This window comes from Dromaius novaehollandiae, chromosome 22, assembly GCF_036370855.1.
Source record: "Dromaius novaehollandiae isolate bDroNov1 chromosome 22, bDroNov1.hap1, whole genome shotgun sequence".
Lineage (NCBI taxonomy): Eukaryota > Metazoa > Chordata > Aves > Casuariiformes > Dromaiidae > Dromaius > Dromaius novaehollandiae.
In genome coordinates, this window is record NC_088119.1 from 7,945,184 (window position 1) to 7,963,284 (window position 18,101).

The 18,101-nt window shown below is 41.6% G+C and overlaps 1 protein-coding gene across 4 annotated transcripts in view; it reads left to right on the top strand.

Annotated features, from left to right (window-relative positions):
• Positions 1–6,095: 6,095 nt before the first annotated feature.
• MAP3K3 (mitogen-activated protein kinase kinase kinase 3) overlaps positions 6,096–18,101 on the top strand; it is a 44,316-nt gene continuing 32,310 nt past the window's right edge. For 2 of the 4 annotated variants that reach the window (XM_064524560.1, XM_064524561.1), the window contains exons 1-4: positions 6,096–6,443; positions 13,758–13,879; positions 14,261–14,350; positions 17,996–18,036. In XM_064524560.1, coding sequence (XP_064380630.1) covers positions 6,440–6,443; positions 13,758–13,879; positions 14,261–14,350; positions 17,996–18,036 — 257 coding nt within the window. In that variant the 5' untranslated portion in view covers positions 6,096–6,439. The remainder of the gene's footprint in view (positions 6,444–13,757; positions 13,880–14,260; positions 14,351–17,995; positions 18,037–18,101) is intronic. The other 2 variants (XM_064524562.1, XM_064524563.1) reach the window with 1 other exon arrangement.

An 18,101-nucleotide genomic window follows, 5' to 3' on the forward strand; every position in this document is an offset into this window, starting at 1 on the left:
TTGAAATAAGAGCTTATTAATCTTCATGACCACAATGGAAAGATTTGCTGCAAAGATGCTGCACTGTTTTTCAGCTATATAAGGACTTTGTTCTAGTAATCCTTATTTTGGAAAAGATCCTTTCCTTCTAAAATTTTGTCTCTTACCCTAGAAAAGTATTTACATCCTTCTCAATTGTTTTCCCAGGATCGGTGCTTCAGAATTCTCCAAAGAAATTTTCTCAGCTTCTGCTCTGGAGGAAGGCAAGGGATTAAATTTGTGTATGCAAAGTCTTCCCAGTAAATGGCTGCAGTATTAAGATATATTTAGAGAATGTGTTCTCTTTAGTCTAGAAATAAATAACAATGTGTCTTCAAATAGAATCAAACTCGCATCTACTTGAAATGAGTTTATACAGAAATCTTAAGTGACACTTAATCTCAAGCAGCAAATATTAAGAGTTCAAAGGCGGCTAAGCACTACCTGTCATCTTTTTAGTAACTTGTAACTGAGAAAACTTGATCTTTAGGAAGTACTTAGGGAAGTAACTAAAGCAGAAAAGTAACATCCATTCTAAAGGCAAATCACTGTTCCTTCATTAATTCTTGCTTAAAATCTAACATAAGTCCGTCCTGTCTGTTCAGTGTAACTGAGTTGTAAACTCCCCCAGACTTGCCTAGTACAGGATTATGGGCAACATAACAAAAACCATGTTAGTGGCTATTCTTAGAGTGGTGGTCAGCATGCCAGCTGAGGGAGCGAAACCTGTCATCTCAGCATCTAATGAGATACCAACCCTGTTGTTGTTATGGACATTGATTTACCATGTTTCCTTTTATTAGGAGCAGTAGGGATGTTGAAATGTGGTGATTGGACAGAAAGTGGACTGTTTCTATAGGCATTCTGTCTCTTCAGTGATAAGGACTGGAAGCCTATAAAATAAACCTGGAAGCCACCAGTTTGGGCCTTAATTAAGTCCCATGAGAAAGGCAATGAGGACTTTTGCAAATCAGAGGTACTAGTTCAAAAAGTCAGGAGCTGGTACAAAAAACAGACTGGCTGTCAGCGCAGTAAAGCGAGTGGTATAAAGAAAGCCCTGTAGAGGCTTTTGGATAGAAGACGGAATAAGAGGATCTCTGCTCTTCCTAATATAAAGAAACCACTGACTTCTGGCATGGCTTACTTGCTTGCTCTGGGACCATGGGAAAGCTGCTTCTGCTCTGATACTACCTGTAAGTGAAAAGAACATAATCACTGATCAATATGTGGCTTGAAAATAGAAGTTCTCCACAATAATACAGTATACTGTACATAGGTGTAGAGAAAGTGTTCTCTGACATGACTTTTGTGGCTGTGACGGTAACAAGCATTTAGTCTTGTCCTTTTTTTCATTAGTGCTGCTTTGTAAACCGTCCAGATTGCCAGCTCAGAAGCAAGCAGTGACCTAAAAACAAATCACTTTTAACATCCTTCCTCCTCTTCTTCCTTCTCCTCTTCTTCCTTCTCTTTAGTTTTGCCCACAAGTGGGAGAATGTCTCCAACGCTTTAAGCAACAGCTTCAGAGCCCCCTCTGCTGGAGTGCTGCCTTCAGGAGCTCCGAGCAGGTCCGAGCAGCAGGATGGGACAGGTCCTCGGGGGCTCCGGAAGGGCTGCTCCAGGCATGCCTCCAACAGGGATTTTTCACATGGTTGAAGCATTCTGCTGGAGGTGAGGTAAGGTTTGGACAACACGCATTCTGCCACGCTGTCCTGAATTTGGATTAGTATGTTGGTTCTGCTGGTTTTCCATTATCAACTCTGATAATCTGAATGTAGAGTTAAAACCACAAGAAAGTGTTAGAACCAGAGCTGCCTGGGCTTGGTGAGATTACTGTTCTCAGAGCTGCAGAAGAGAGTGCAGCACACTTTCCTGTCCCCTCTGAAGATTCATGGGGATTGTTTGCTCCTTAGATGATTTTCTTCTCGCTACTCCTGTTCGGTGTGTCTGGCTGTGGAGCGCAAGGAAGTGTTGTCAGGACAAGGCTCAGCCTGGTGACTGCTGGGCTCCCCAGGAAGGATGCATGTCCCTAAACAAGAAGGGAAGCAGGAAGGAAAGAAGAAATAGTACATCTGATAGCAAGGAGAAGAGGCTCTTGAGGCAAACAGGTATGCCTGAGAAAATGGAAATACTACCAAAATAGAAAAAAAGAAGATGGCATAGTGATTAAGAGATTGGGAACAGATGCCAGGATTTAAATCCCAAAGGTCCACTCCAGCTTCCTGTGTAACTTCTGACAAGTTCCTGGTTTTCCATGCAGTGGTCTTAAATCCCAAAGATAGGGCAGTGTTTCCTTTTCTTACTTCACGCTATGTGATGGCATTAAACAATTAGGCCTCTATAAAGTTCCTTATAAATAAATGGACTAACTGATCTCACTATAAACATAATAGTTGCTGAAGAATCTCAATGAGTGTGTCTACTGATGATTTTGCATAGAAAGCCTCAAGCAAGCTAAATAACTTTGTGCTGAAGAATTAAATATGTTTTGTAGCTGCTATTCACAGAAATGAAGCTTCTGTTCTGGAAAGCAGTAGCTTTTAAAGGATGTGGGCAACCTATGTGGAAAACCACAGAATATCAGTTTGTACCATGTTATGGTAAAATGAATAGCCTGATTCTTGTGCTCAAAATTAGCATAATATTAAGTAGATAGTAAAGATGAAAAAAATGATTATTCACTTTTTCTCTTAATTTAAAAAGTAGGGTTCCTGGAAGTTCCAAACTTTCAAAGTAGAGACTGTGAGTCTAAGTCAAGATCAGGAAGGGGGTACCAGCTTGTCTAGAAAAAAGATATAGAAGGGGGAAAAAGTCTAAAAGGCCTAAAAAGGTCTAATGATAATTGCATATAGACTGTGCTGTGATCATGTCTGTAAGATGAGAATACAACTACAAATCAGCAGATAAAAATTGCTGGTTTGGACATCAGGCTTGATAGGTGGGTGAAGTGATGAGGTGTTAAGGACAAATAATCCTATTTCCCAGTTCTTTAAAAATGACAAAAAAAAAAAAAAAAAAAAAAAAACAAAAACCTTCAGTGAAATTCAAACTCTCTGGGCATTTGGAGCTAGAAAGAACAAGTTTTTCTGGGATGGCTGTCTCCTACTGTCTGCCAGGAATTCCTAGTTCACTGTCATAGACTGCGACTAACTAGTCTGATATTTTTTTAAGTAAACCAACTCTCTATACAAAAGAGATGCAGTAGGACTCATTTAACAGGACTTAAACTAAGAATTTTCTGTGATGACATGTAAGAACTGGAAGACAGACAAAAATATCTAAGGGTGAGGTGGCAATAAAGTGTTTTGACATCAGAGCTGGTGCCGTGGGGAATTAATACTGAATTTCCCAAGCCCCAGTCCCATGAGTAATCTCATTTAAACCTTTCAGTAATGATCTTGGCAGAAAAAGAGTGTGATAATTAAATTTGAACAAAAGTGGGAGCCTTCATAATACAAGAGAACTAAAATATCGTCGACATTTGATGACTTTGAGGAGTGAAAAATGGAGATGAGGGGAAATTAGCAACAGAAAGTGCAAGCGGGTGAATTTAGGGGTGAGAAGAAATTTGCAAAGGATGCTAACAGCTTATTACTTGAAGTGACTGAGGAAAGGAAGGTGGATTTACTAGTTGATAAAGGATTAATGAGCCACATTGAGGCTGTGAAAAAAGCATGTAGAAAAGTTGGTTTAAGGGGAGTAGTGATGCTGTTGTACAGGAGAAATGAATTCAAATGGGAGCAGGGACAAAAAAGGCTTTCAGGAAGATGCTACAAATACAAAGCTGGTATTATAAAAAGAGTGTGGCTTACTTGTCTATTACAAGTGAAAGGAGATATGATTATCATCTTGATGTATTAGCGAGAAAACACCAGGGAATGGAAAGGATTATTTAAGTTAAAGGATAATCTTGACATGAAAACAAATGGCTATAAGCTGGACATGACTAATTCTAGATGGGAAAACTAGAAATCTTTTTCTAGCTTTCAGCCAGACTCCCAAATTTTGCTTAACTTCTTAGTGTTGTAGCATCACTGTCACTGCTCTTTAATTTTCTACATCCGTTTAGTCTGCTGATATTAATGCAACACTTCACAGCTTGAAAAGCATGGGGAATTCAGAAGACCTTTAAGAATTATGTGCATGTTGTCAAGGAGAGCCGTAAGTACTCAACTTCTTTCATTGCAAGAGAGGAGCAGGCTGCGAAACAACTAAACTCTGGCCCACCACTATTTATGCAGGAGATTTCTTGAAATGAGATATTTCTAAATTTGCAGAAAAGAGTCTAAAAACACTGCCACATCCTGCAGGGAATGGAAGCTGAAGCTGGGAAAGAGCAAACTGCAATGAGGGCGCTGTGTGTGTTTGTGTGATTAGCTGCTGCAGAGCACAGAAAGGGACACTGCAGGCTCTCCAGCAGCTGAAGACTTTTAGTCAAGGCTGGATGTCATTTTAGATGATGTGCTTTGATTTGAACGCAGCTTATGGAGTTGGAGGTGGAAATTACTGGGTAAAATTCAATGGCCTTTGTTAAAGAACAGGGTTAGATTAGATGATCATAGTCCCTCTTTGCCTTAAAATCCGTGAAAATCATGTTAAAACCCATGGGCTTATGTCAGTTATTTAGATGATCTCTCTCTTTTTTTCTAAGTCATTCTTGGAGTAGGAAGAAGTTATTTTAGTGTATCAGAAGCAAGAAGCCTGAGTGAATCAGTAAGTCTAATAGAGCTGTGCTTTGTAGGGAGCAATGGAAGAGAGGAAAGCTGGGGGGTTTGAGGGGGAGGAGAGTTGTGGGTCTGCTATATTGTGTTTTGATTTCCCTCCCCAAAGTCATTTATTAATGTTGACCATAAAGTCACTGGAGAGCTATTTAGCAAGAATGTATTCTGCTTATGGTTTGTGTGTCCAGGACAGCCTGGCAGACAGAAATGCTAAAACTGCAGGAGATTGTCATCAGGTGTCTCGCATCAGCAAGTGAATGAATGTAGCGGGTCAGCAGCTGCACTGCTGACACCACCACCACTTTCTCATTAAGATCAACCCCTAATGAAAGGGGAGGAAATAGGCTAGAGTTCACTCCTTCAAATTAAAAGCACAGAACTTTACCTTCACCTTGGGTGATTGTTAACAGATATAATATACGATTGCAATGCTTAACGTAATGATGGTGAAGATGCTGAAATAGTGGTTTTGAAGGATTAAAAAATGGAAGAATTATTTATTCTGTGACTCTTACATTTTTCACTTGCTGCAGTCTGCAGGCAAACTGGGGGGTACCTGTGATGACCAGAGGGTGAAGTCAAGGTTTGTTCATGGTAATCAGATCTTTTTCTAGACCTCCTACTGGCAGGTAACATCTCCTATGAATAACCATGTCTGGTGTGATGCCCTGGGTAATTTTCTAACACCTTTTGAAAACAAACAAAAAAAAAAAATCCACTTTCAGCCTTTTTTCATTCTGGAACTTTTTTGAGCACTTTTCCTTAAGTTTTAGAAAAAAGGCACTTTTTTCAAAACTCTTCGCTAAGCTCTACCCCCAATCACAGCAATCTAGCAAAGTCAGTGGACAAGAGACCCCTTCCTTCCTCTCGGCAGCTTTGATATCCACCCAGCATCGTGGCTTAAGGTGAGCAGGTGACCTGGGTTTGGCTTTTTGCAGAGGAAGAGGCAGCTGCGGGGGAGGAGGGAAAAGCGGGGGGGGAGAGGGCCCCTTGCGGGGGTGACTGGCGTTAGCCCGGCGGGAGGGGGAGGGCGCAGCGCTGCCGCAGCGGCCCCAGGCAGCTCTAGAACCCGGCTGCTGCGCGCCCTGCTCTAGAACCCGCTCCGCAGCCGGGGGCGGGGCCACCGCGCCGCCCGTCACCCTGATTGGCAGGCGGCGGGGGCGGGGCCTGGGCCGGCCTCCTCCCGGCGGCCGGGAGGGGGCGGGGCCGGCCCGCGGAGCGGAGCCGAGCGGGGCCCCCCCTGATTGGCAGCCGGCGCCGCGGCGGGCGGGGGGGGGCGGGCCGGGCGGCGCGGCTGGCGGCGCGCCGATTGGCGGGCGGCGGCGTCGGGTGGGTGTCTCGGCGGCCGGGATTGGCGGGCGGCGGCGGGTCGGCCCCTGTGATTGGCAGGCAGGCGGCGGCGGGTGCGCGGCGGCCGCCGAGCGGTTTGTTTTGCTCGCGGCCCGGGCGCCCTGTGGCGGCGGCGGCGGCGGGGAGCGACCGGGACCGCCCCTGCCCGCCCCCCCCCCCACCCCCTCCCCGCCGCCGCGGGGGCGGCCGGAGCGGCGCCCGCCGGAAGGAGACGGCGGCGGCGGCGCGGGCCTGGGAATGTGGCGGCGGCCGTGAGCCCTCCCCCTCGGCCCGGCCGCCATGGAGCCGCGGCGGTGACAGCCCCGCACCTCAGCGCGCCGCCGCCCCGCGGGCGCGGGCCCGGGCCCGCCGCCATGGGTAAGAGCGGGGGCCGGGGGCGGGGGGAGGGGGCAGCGGGGCCGCCCCGCGCTCGGTCCTCCGGGCCCGGCCGCCGCCGCGGGGAAATCCCTGCGCTGGGGCGGGGGGTAAAATCGCTCGGCGGCGTCAGGTGCGGCGGAGCGGGGCCCGAGGCTTTTCCCCCGAAAGGGGCCGCGAAAAGCCTCCCCGTGGGGTCGGTCGCGACCCGGCGCTGCGTCGCAGCAGCGGTTCCCGCGTGCGGCCTCCACCGGGGTCGCCCGGCCTCAAAACGAGCCCGGGAGCGGCCCGGCGCCTTCTCCGGGGTGACAAACTGCCCTCGGAGCTGCCGGGGCCGGATTTGAGTTACGTTTTTACGGACGATGCGGCCTATACGAAGAACTGCTCCTGGGGGAGGGGGCTCTGTAACCCGCTTCCTTTTTAGTTTAAAGAAGGGTTTCATGCACCAGGATAAACATTTCATTTCTGTAAACCGCAATTTATTTATGCCCGTACCTTGGCAAGGGGATTACTGCTGTTGTCTGAAGCGCAGAGCTGCGTTGCTGTGGGGGCTGCACCTTTAATGTTCCCTTCTGTGCCCCCCCTTGGTTTAGTTTCCTGAGGCTCTGACTCACTATTTAATGTTTGCACAATTCTTATATTTATATTGTAAGTTCATAAAGTATTGTGAATGTTGCTGAAAGCAAAAGTGAAGCAACTTTATTTCCTTTGTGCCCTTAACCATCCCAGCTAGAGCAGCTCTTATTAAAACAAGTACATAACTTGCTTTGATTTTGTAAATACAACAGATGTATCTAGATCTAGGAGCAGGCTTCTCTTACGAGGAGAAGCACAGTATTGCGCGGTCTGTTATCTCTGAAGGAACCAACCTGATGGTCCTTATGCTTACCGCAGCTGAGAAGGAAGGAGTTGGATTTCCACTTTGCAGGGGCAATTGCACATCTGTTTCTGAAGATGTGAGCGCAGAATGAGACGCTCATAGGCCTTTCATAGAGCGTTGCACCATGACAAACAGGTTGCTAATGCCAGGAATGATCTTATCTAAACTCATTATGCAATCGCGATCAAATCTTATACAGAATCGTGCTGAACAGGCTGTATCATATTATACTTCCCTTCCATCTTGTTCTTCATAAACTGATCCGAAAGATAGGGGGAACAGATAACGAGAAGATGCTAGTATTGCAGTTTGTCCTAAGTCCATTGATGCAGCTCAACCTCCCTGACAGTGGCTCCTTGCACTTCACAGACGGCTTCTACACAGGGCTCCTCAGCAGCATTTAAAATACTGCTATTTGTTTCTGTTACAGAGAAATACGTGCAGATCTGGGAAAGAGAGGGGAAAGCTGTGTTTGGGCTGAAGGTTTGTGGTAGGCCTAGAATGAAATGCTCATTACAGGCCCAGCTGCAGCTGAGTCTTTCCCTCGATCTGCTCTTTTTTCCTGCCTGTGTCACTTCCTTCCCTTGGCTCACACACTTACCAGAGCGCAGCTCTGGGCTCTGCTGCACTGACAGCCCCTGTTGCCTCGGGGGGGAGGGGAGGAGGACTAAGCCTGCAGGTTAGTTCCAGTTTAAACCCTGGCCTTTATTTTATTTTATTTTAATTTTTTGAGTTTCTGGGTGACAAGAGGTACCCCGAATATGTACTACATGTACCGGCTTCGTAGAGAGGCTCTGATTTTTCTTTTTAATCTATTACAAAAAAAAAAAAACAAAAAGATTTGTAGTTCCCTAAAACATAGGGGCATAAAGACATTTTGTTATTGCTAAGACTCTGTTACAAAATACTTGGTGTTTCATTTGGTGGCATGTTGTGAAGGACGGAAAATGAAACTTCTTCAAAACTTTTTTTCAAAGCTTTAACATGTACGCCAGTTCTTTTCCTAACTTGTGAAAGGTACTTATTGGCCCTGGATCTGCTAATTATTTGTACAAACAATCAACTTGCTATTGTGGCAGCAGGCAACAAACAAACATTTTTTTGTTCATCTTTGCCTTTTTAAACAAACATTAGTGGCATCACATCTTCTATTATCATGCTATATGAAATAGCATACTGGTTTATAGGGGTTTACAGACTTCCTGTTTTTACCAATGTGCAGATGCTTTTACTCTGTTTGTTTGAACTTCATGATTTTTTTCAAAACTATTTCCATTTCTGCCATAGCAAATACACTGACTTGCTCAGACATGGGTAATAAACCATGCATTTGTTGAAATAAATGCTTTATGCAGAGGAATAGCTTTCTCTGTGAGTAGCAGTTCTCCTTTATCGATGTTATAAAAATCCTTGAGTGTAGTTTTTAAAACATGAAAAGCATTTCCTGGACAACATCTTTCCCGCACAAAGCAGAACTGTGTTTCCCAGACCTACTGGAGACCTAGCAAAACAGGGTCTCTCAGTGCTCTTCAAAAATTGCTTATTTTTCATTTGTAATAACTTTTGCATTGTGTGATTAATGTGATGCTGCTGCACATAGTGCTTTAAAGGGAATCTATAGAAATCCTCTGTTTTGATGGAAATAAAGAAGCATTCATGCTTCTCAAGGTTAAATCTGTTACAATGCAAACCTAAATGCAAACATTTTTTCCATACACAAACTCAGATCTATATTTGACTTTCATTTTACATTGTATGAGAGAAATGCTCCTTCACTTCCTACCTCACCAATGTAAGGATGAATTGTAGAATAGTATGTTTTAGCAGTAGGGAGCTTAGTGTGAAACTGTTAAAAATGTAGATTTGCATAAGAGATTGAAGTTCACCTGCAGGATTTCAAAGCCATTATCAATACTTGCTGATCTAACTGCAGTACAGTGTTGAACCTGAGCTTGCAAAGTGCCGTGGTCCCTTTGAAAGTTGCAGTGTGGAGCTTAAATGTGTCAGATTTTTTAATAGGCCTCTAATAATGAATGTTTAAAAGTACGGCAATAAACAATGTAAAATGTGCATTTCCTCACTTCAGCTAAGTCTCTAGTACTCTTTAAAATGACCAGTAAGCAGGAAGCAAGAGCCAGGCTCAAACATGGTCTTTTAAGTTACTGCATTATATATTATCCAGCATTTGTATGCAGTGGTACCAGTGCTGCTTGTTTGCAGCTCTTTGCTTATGACAGTTACCAGTCTGAATCTTTCTGCCGCTGTGCTATGATTCTGCCACCAGCCTGGTGCTTGGTTGTTATCTAATGAGCTGCCTGTAAAAGTAGGGTGACACTTTCTTTTTTAAGAATTCTTCCTATCTGGGATGAGGGAGTTTCATTAACTGGTCGTTAAAGTGGTCATTCTGCAATAGAAAAAAATTATTGTATTCAACTGCTGCTGAATTCATATGGTAAACAAATTAGGAGAAAGACACCTAATCTCTTGTTACTGGCACCCTTAGAGGCCATATAAAACAATATGCGAGAGAACAATACATCACGGTTTTTTAAGGAAAAGCTTAAAAGTGACTTGGACAGTGGTAGTTGGGGAACAGAAAGTGCCTTCAGAGCATCTGTCCATCAACCTGTTTTATTGCATTAAGTGTTCCTATTTGCATGGGTGTAAGATTTCAGCATTAACATTTGCCTGCAGAGGAAACTGAGTATCCAGTGAGATATGGACCTTCAAGTGCCCTGGCTAGGGCTTAGATGCTTACCAGATGCTGCCCTGGAGAGTTTAATGTCTCAGTGTAAAGTCACAAGTTGCCTCGGCTAACAATAAATTTGCCATGTAACTGAGCTATAATGTATACCACGAGATACATAGTTGGTTAGACGACTGTTCACTTTGCCCAGTTGCTCATACAAATGAGACTCATCTGATTTGCCTATGCAACTTAGGCTTTGGGATCAACTGCCTATAACTTGTGAATACATAATAACTTCTGATTTTTAGCTTTGAACAGCATGCCTTACCCTTTAGATGCAGTTTCTTACTCATAGACTTATTCTTTGATTGACTTGATTTCTTGTCATGAGTGCTCAGTTATAAACTGCTTTCATAGCTGTTTTGCTTCTTGCCCAAAGGAACCCTGACTGTCTGCCAAGACAAGCTCTTCTTCATCCTCCTGGTATCTGGCCAAACCCAAAACGCACTGTAGTGGAAAACTCGCATCCCAGCTCTTCGCAGCGTGTTTGGGTGGTAGGCACGCCAGGGTTATGCTGGTCCATAATTTGTAATATTTTGTTGTGTAAAGCTATGGTCTCTGTTTGCCAGGTGACTGAAAGACTAGGCTTAATATCAACCAAGATTAAAGAATAAGATTAAATTGGAGACACTTCTAAAAGGTAAAAGTTTAAGCATTCAAACATAAAGTTGGAAACAACAACAAAAAAAAGGGTGCCGTCAGCTACCTGGAACTTTAATTTCATTTGCAACTGTTTTTTCATGTTTTCCTCCCACAAGGGGTTACTTAGTGCTGAGATACATCCTAGCAATTATTTCCTTTGGCTGATGTGGTTTTTGAAAAGCAACCTCTTGCTTTCGTAGTGTTACTTATACCCCTAGTTTCTTTTGCATGCAATTGGAATTTCAAGGAATACTCTCCCTTCTCCACTGCTACAATGTAGTTATTGTCTCCTCTGGCTTTTCTTGGACAGTAGAGATTTGGTGGATTTTGTTTTGATTTTGTTTTTTTGAATGACTTTATTTTCTCTGCTCTGCTTTTCCCTTTTTTAAGAATTTTACTCTAAATTAACACCTTCTGCAAATATGTAGGGAGACTCCTTTCAATTCCCAGCTGTAGTCTGGCCTAGAACTGTTATTTCTGTTCTTCTGGTAGTGCTCACTAGTGCCCACAAATCATTGGGCAAATTGTTGAATTTATAAAATTTGATCAGCTTTATGCCTTAAGAACTAATACAACACCTTGTTACCATCCTAATAGTCTTGTTCTTGGTGGTGCAGAAAGAGCAAATGTGATGAATGCAAGATGAATGGGATGCCAACTCCCCAAAATTGCCTTCAAGTTCGCTGTAATTTCTGCACTGCTTTTATTGAAGTCTTGACATGATCAAGATCATTGAAAACAAAATTTAATGGGAATATGGTGGTACTTTAGGGGTTTTTTTTTATGGTTAGACAGTAGCTCTTGCCTGCTGAGGTGAATAAAGCTGCCTCTAAAGAGGAGTTAATAAAATGCAAGCTGGGTGAGGTAACATCACTGTGATTTCACGTACTGAAGACCCTGGCTGAACTGACTCTGCCCTAGTGCTTAGTACTCTCGGAAGCTGAACAGACTTTCTGGGCGCAAACTGTTGGTTGTACCAAATCTAACATCAGTGTGATTTCTGATTAGAACTTTTTTAGTTGTTATCCCCTTACAAATAGGTACATTTTCTCTCTCCTGCTTGAAAAGTTTGTTAGCTTCTAAGGCATGTGGGGAGTGAATGCTGTATGTGTCCCACGTGCATCATTTTTGGGCACTCCAAAATTCTAATTTTATTATTCAATCATTGGTAAATTATGACCCCTGTCTGCTGCATAAAACGTAAGCTAGCTTTATTAAGAGATGCCTGCGAACAAATGCCTAACATGAAATTGAAGAAATACATAGTCCCAGTGTGTCTCCTTTACAGAGAAATACAGATGCAAGCCAGTCCATCATTTCATGTACAGAAATCGTTCCCAGATCAATGTTTACAAATGTAAACCGCTAACTATCCAAACCATTGTCCTGAATCAAGAGCAAATATGTAGCTATGGTGGATTTTTTTTAATCAAATTTTTGATTATTTACAGATTAGCCTCAAAAATGCTCATTTTTTTCAATTTAAGCATGTCCAGCTGATAGGTTTAAGGACTTTCTGGAGGAAGGAGGAATCAGATGTATCAAGTGCTGCACACCTAGATAACTCATTTCAGTAGGGATCTGATAGTGTTGTCTATGCATTTGCTGGTTTTCATCACTTTCAAAAGTTTCCATCATCCAAAAAAAAGTTTCCCATCCCAAACTCCTAGTAAAGTCCAGCCAGACTCTTGTAGTGATGAGAGTCTTCGTCTGGGCTTCCTCAGAGCTGATCTGATCTCTGGTTCAAATTTCATGCCTGCATTATGCCCTTGATATCAGGAAGGATTTATAACTGGGTACAGCACGGTCGCTAAGGAAACAATGCTTTATCCCTGAAAAAAACTGAGCTTGATGTGAAACAACAGCCTAGCAATACAGTAGGCACAAGTGTGCCAATAACAGGTTGTCTAAGTCATATTATCTGATGCCGCTGTGTTACATTTGATGGCATAGCGCCTAGGAACAAAGCAGCTAGCGCAGTCCTACTTCAACCAAACTTCACGTGCCAACTTTTCCCTTTTACAGTATTGAGTAATTTAGGATTGTTATGCTTCCAAAAGCAAAGGATTATTTTCAGTCACTCTTAGGCACCGTCTTTCATTATGTTAGCATTCATCACAGACCAATTACTGTGCGTTTCTCCTTTTTTTTTTTTTTTTTTTTTTTTTTTTTTTTTTTAGCTCTGGGCTTCATGCAAAGCGCTGCTAAATATCACCTCTGTCCTCAAATCTAACAAGCAATGGAGGAACACTTTAAACTGGTCACATCAGGAATCTTAGCTTCAGAAAGTAATTTTCAGTCAGTATGCGAAAAATATTTTTACGTTCTTTTCTTTTTTTTCCTGCATTTGTAAGAGGCCTTGAATTGAACCTGTTGCATTATACTCTGCCATCAGACGGTGTTCTTGCTGCTGTGCAACTTCAATCTGTTCAGTAGATCTTTAAGTCTCATAAGGTGTTTTGGACTTTGTTCCAAGAGCTGGTTTGGGGGGAATAGAGAAAAGTCTTGCGGAAATCGCTGCAAATGGTTTTGAACACAGATATATTTTAAGATGATTCCTTGTCCAAATTTTCTTTTTCCTTTTTCTTTCTATTGGCCATGATTTGTTGAGCGAGCAAGACTTCTAAGGTAACAGAATATAAAGTTGGAAGGAACAGATGCTTACTGGGTTTTTCTTGGCAGAAGGACATCAATTTGCCCTTCCTAAATGACCTAATGATGATCTAGTAAATCTGTCCAAGTCATGCTGTTTGTTGTGAAGCTGTTTTAACAGAACCAAGGGTTGGAGACATTTGTTCTGAACCTTTACTATGGCCAGATCCTTTTGCAACTTTGGACAAATGACTTAAACTTTATCCTTGTTTACTACTTTGTGAAATTAGGTTGAGTTTGTTAGATGTGTTTTATGACTAAATGAAATTACAGTTTATTTGCGAAGTCTTCTAGAAAGGATTGTCTTTCTGTGAGCCAGTGGAGAGGAAGCACAGGAATGTTATAGTTGATATTCGCGCAGGCAACTTACTGCTAAAATTCTTGTTGATCACAGATGAACAAGAGGCCTTGAACTCCATCATGAAGGACCTGGTAGCACTCCAGATGGGCCGACGTCACAGACTGACTGGATTTGACACCATGAAGAATAAAGACACCGCTCACTCCAACAAACAGGTAATAGGCTACTTAGTGAGACTTGAAATCGTTACCTGGAGGCAGAAGGGCCGGAAGAGGTTGACAGTGGGCCTGCTGCCTCTGTTCTGTCCTGTGCTTTTGGCAGCTGGTATCACAGAGGGATTAACCCCCCATTCTCCTTGCTCAGGTCATGTTGCTAGATTGGTATCTCTTTCATTTACTTGTCTTTTGGGACTAAAGACGATAGAGGCTTCATAATTTGGAACAGTTTAGTATTCTGCCTTCCTTCCATGTGAATTTTTGATGGGGTGTGATCTGCATAGACTAGCTAAGAAGTTTACCAAGTGGTTTTCTTGTTTTGCAGTCCATACTGCCTCTTTTTCAAGTAACAACTATTTATTATTATTATTATTTTTAAAGAAAAAACACAATGCCAGCAGTCCACCCCTCTTGACCAGCCCTGCAATAACAAACCAGTGTGCCTCTGCAGTAGACGAAAAAAAAATTCCGGTAAGAAAACTGGCTTCCAATTCAATATTAGCAATTATAAATCAGGAGCATGTTTTTAAAACTTTGTGCAGTGACCTTTAAAGAGTTCTTCTAAGCAGGTGTGGGAGGCCAGAAAACCTTTATTTTACTGACTCTGTCATGTAGCAATAGGATGCACTTTTCATTGTGGTGGAAATAATTAAAAAAAAAAAAAAAAGTGAAGCAGAGAGCTGAGAAGTAGTAATGCTGAAAAAGGAAAAATATTTCAATTTCTTGATGCAAAAGAAGGCCCCTGCAGTTTAAAGCTGCATACAACAATCTGTTGGATAATGAACTAAGGCTGGCCTCATCTTCACAGGCTGCACATGAATATAGAATGAACGTTCTGATAAAAGGGAGTCAAACTGAAGTCATTTCAAAAACAGCAAAAGGGATTATCTAAAAGGAATGACTTTTGTGAAACTATAATAAACTTGCCTCAGACAGGGAAATACCTCTTTACAGGTTTCTGAATAGAGGTAGTATCCTTAAAGGGGAGAATTTTCTCAAATTACCCAGTCATATGTCACATGAAAGAAGGGATCAAACTAACCCTTCTTTGGGTAAGGGGATGTGAGATTCATTTTGCAAAAGAAATACTTTTCCCAAGGTAATAAGTGGCAGGCCCAGTACTTAAAAATTTCTCTAGGTTAATTTTACATTACTGGAGACTTTCTTTGTAGAGAAAACAATTGCATTGACTTTCTGGTAGAAAGGAAGGACAAAATAATACAGCTCTGTCAGTGTGCTGCATGTTACTTGAATGAAATGCTTCAATGCAGAAGGAACAATTTCAGTCAAGAGGCATTTGTCCATTATTGTCTTGAAGAATTAAATCAAGTTAATTGCAATTAGGCTAAAGTTAAAAGGGAGAAGTTGCCTCCTTCCAGTTATCTCTTTATTACAGGCTTAAGCTTTTTGGAGGCAAGCTTTAAAGTTCTTGACTGTCTCTTCCTTATGCTTTGTCTGCTCGTAATCTACTTGTTAAGCTGGGATCTGGGATTTCCTTGAATGTGTTAGACAAATCCATCGATGGAGTAGTACAAAATCCTTTCCAAATCACTTTGAGGCATAAATGCAGAGATGTCTTAAAATCAAAATCTGTGATCAGTCTTTATGATAACCCATTGCAGAAGTGCACACAACATTAAAGCACCAAACTTGGATTTGCTTTCTTACTCATCCCTTAGGACGGCTTATGTGAGTTGCTCTAAAAATTGGTTTATAAAGGCAATAGATTCACTGCACTTTGAGAGGAAATTAAAAGAGCTACATGTTTAATTCCTCTAAGTTCTCTCTGAAACATAAACATCACGATCACTTTGAATACCTTTCCTTAGATCTTTGAGAAATAGACACAAATGGCCAGTGTCCAATCCTTTTGAAAAAATCATCCAGAGAGAGATACCAAATTGTGTTATTGCCCATGATCTTTTTATTCCTTCGTTTTGTTACAAATTAGAGGTTTAAAAGGGTACAATGAAGTGGAAAGATAGTTAGTTTGTTTAGGTACCAGCAAGCAGAAGAAAGGTTTTCATGCAGCCCTGAAAATCTTTTTGAGATGTCTAATTTTAACTAAGGCAGCTTTTGTCACTTAGCTGGTTCATGATCTAATATATATCTTGAGGTCAGGAATTTAATCTAAAAATTACCTTTGCTTAATTTCATCCAAACGGTTCTATTTATTTCCCTTAGACTGAACTTCTTAGAACAGCACAGCAAAAATGAAGGTCTGGAGCCTTCCTTCCAGACAATCCTAGTATAAAAAGATTGTTTCTCCATCCGTTATGCCTAAAACACAATTGTTTCATCAGTAGTTGGCTGGAGGGCATTTTTTATAGCTTATTATCCCTATGCTGTTTGTTGCTTTCTTTCCTTTACTGCTCATTTAAAACGAGAGCGCTCTAAAACTTGCTTCATTTTGATGTCTTTCTGTAGTAAATTCTTTCTCTTCTCACATCTGAGAAAACATCTTTGGTAAAGTTATGTGTAAATTACCCACCTGCAGATTATTGTTGCTCTGACTGGGAAGCTCGTTTGTCATGATCAATTATGTGCTTACAGTACTGCTGCAGGAATACTGTGTACTCGCAGTGATTGCATGGGTCCCTTTGAACTGCATTCTTGACCACTAGGCCTGCCAGATATTTCCTCTAGCTAAAGAGCATTTCCTGGCCACATTTTTTTGAAGTTCCTAGATATATGATTGCCTATTGTCTAAGGCTTTCACAGATGGCTTAATCTACTCCAATCACATAAATTGTGCAGCAGAAATTATGGAGCCTTATCAGAGCAGATTTTTCCCTTTTATTTTTATCTTTGTGACCTAAATTGGGATTTGAACTTTGATCTCCAGAGTTGAAAGTTCAACATGTTGACTCTTCTATGATACTAGCGTCTTCTGAGTTTACAGCATAATGCACAGGTTATATGGTTAGTGTTTTTAACCATCTGTCAATACGGATGGTGACCCTTTCGTGCTTTAAAGGATGACACAGTTAATTTGCTGGTAATTTCATAGTAAAGGCTGAGTTTTTGCAAAAGTAGATACTATATCTGTTTCTCTTTTCTGCCAAGAAAAAAATCATGCTTGCTTTGAGAATGCACAAAGAAAATTAGCTTTAGTTCAGATTAATATGCTGTTAGCAAAAGTCTGAAATCGAGTCTATGCAATATTAAAGATGGATTAAACTTCTCGTGTAGTTAAAATATATCTCAATGTCTGCTATTTCAATGACAGTTTATAAAAAATACAATATTGTTTTCACCCCTTTCCTTCTCTTTCTCCTCCAGCACTTTCTCCACTGCTCCTTTTATTCCTCATGGTGCTGTGTTCACATGTCATCCCCTTATTGTCCACACTGGCTGCTTCATCTTCCATGTGGAAAGTTATCAGATTTCTTGTGCTCTGCTTAGTCTCCTGAGGACTTTAAGTGTGAGAGATAGAAAAGGAATTACCTATTTATCTGTTGGTTATATATGTCTATACATTGCAAGAAAAAAAAGAAAAAAAAAAAGAATAGCTGCTCTTTGTCACAGGTAATATGAAATAGTCAGATTAGTTGGGTCAGGTATATTTCTGCCTGTTTTGTACAGTTTTGTCAAAAGCAAAACAACTGCAAATGGACCATAGTTCAGCTCTATGTGCATCCAGACATGGATGTTGTGTGAAATTTTGTGTGAACAGAATTGATCTTGCAGTATGTGCAACTTACTGCCTATAAATTCCCCACCTTCATTGTCTGTGACTAGGAAAAGCATGCTACTTGCATGCTACTAGCAGATTTCTTCTACCTAGGACAAGATAGAAGGAACAAGTGAAACGTTACTTCCCTGATGACATCTGCTAGCAGAATAAGCTGATAGTTGGGTTCTGTATAATGGGGTATTCCGTGATGCTCCTTCATTTTAAAGTCAAATGAAGGAGAACTTACTAATAGCAAGACAAGTGGCTGAGGCTCTGTAGTGGTAGAAGAAGAAGAATTAAATGGATGTGATGCCTACCACAATCACAAATTGTACTAATGATTTGTGTGGGCTTTAAAATCATTATATGGTGCAATCATATGCTTTGTTATATATGTCAGAGTTTCATAGTGAAGTAACCTTTTGTTCTCTCTTGTGCAGAATGATGTAAGGATAAAGTTTGAACATAACGGGGAAAGACGGTAAGTCTGTCTTAGCTACTTTGTCTGAAACTTTGCATAGTAGAGTGATAAGGTTACATTTTTGT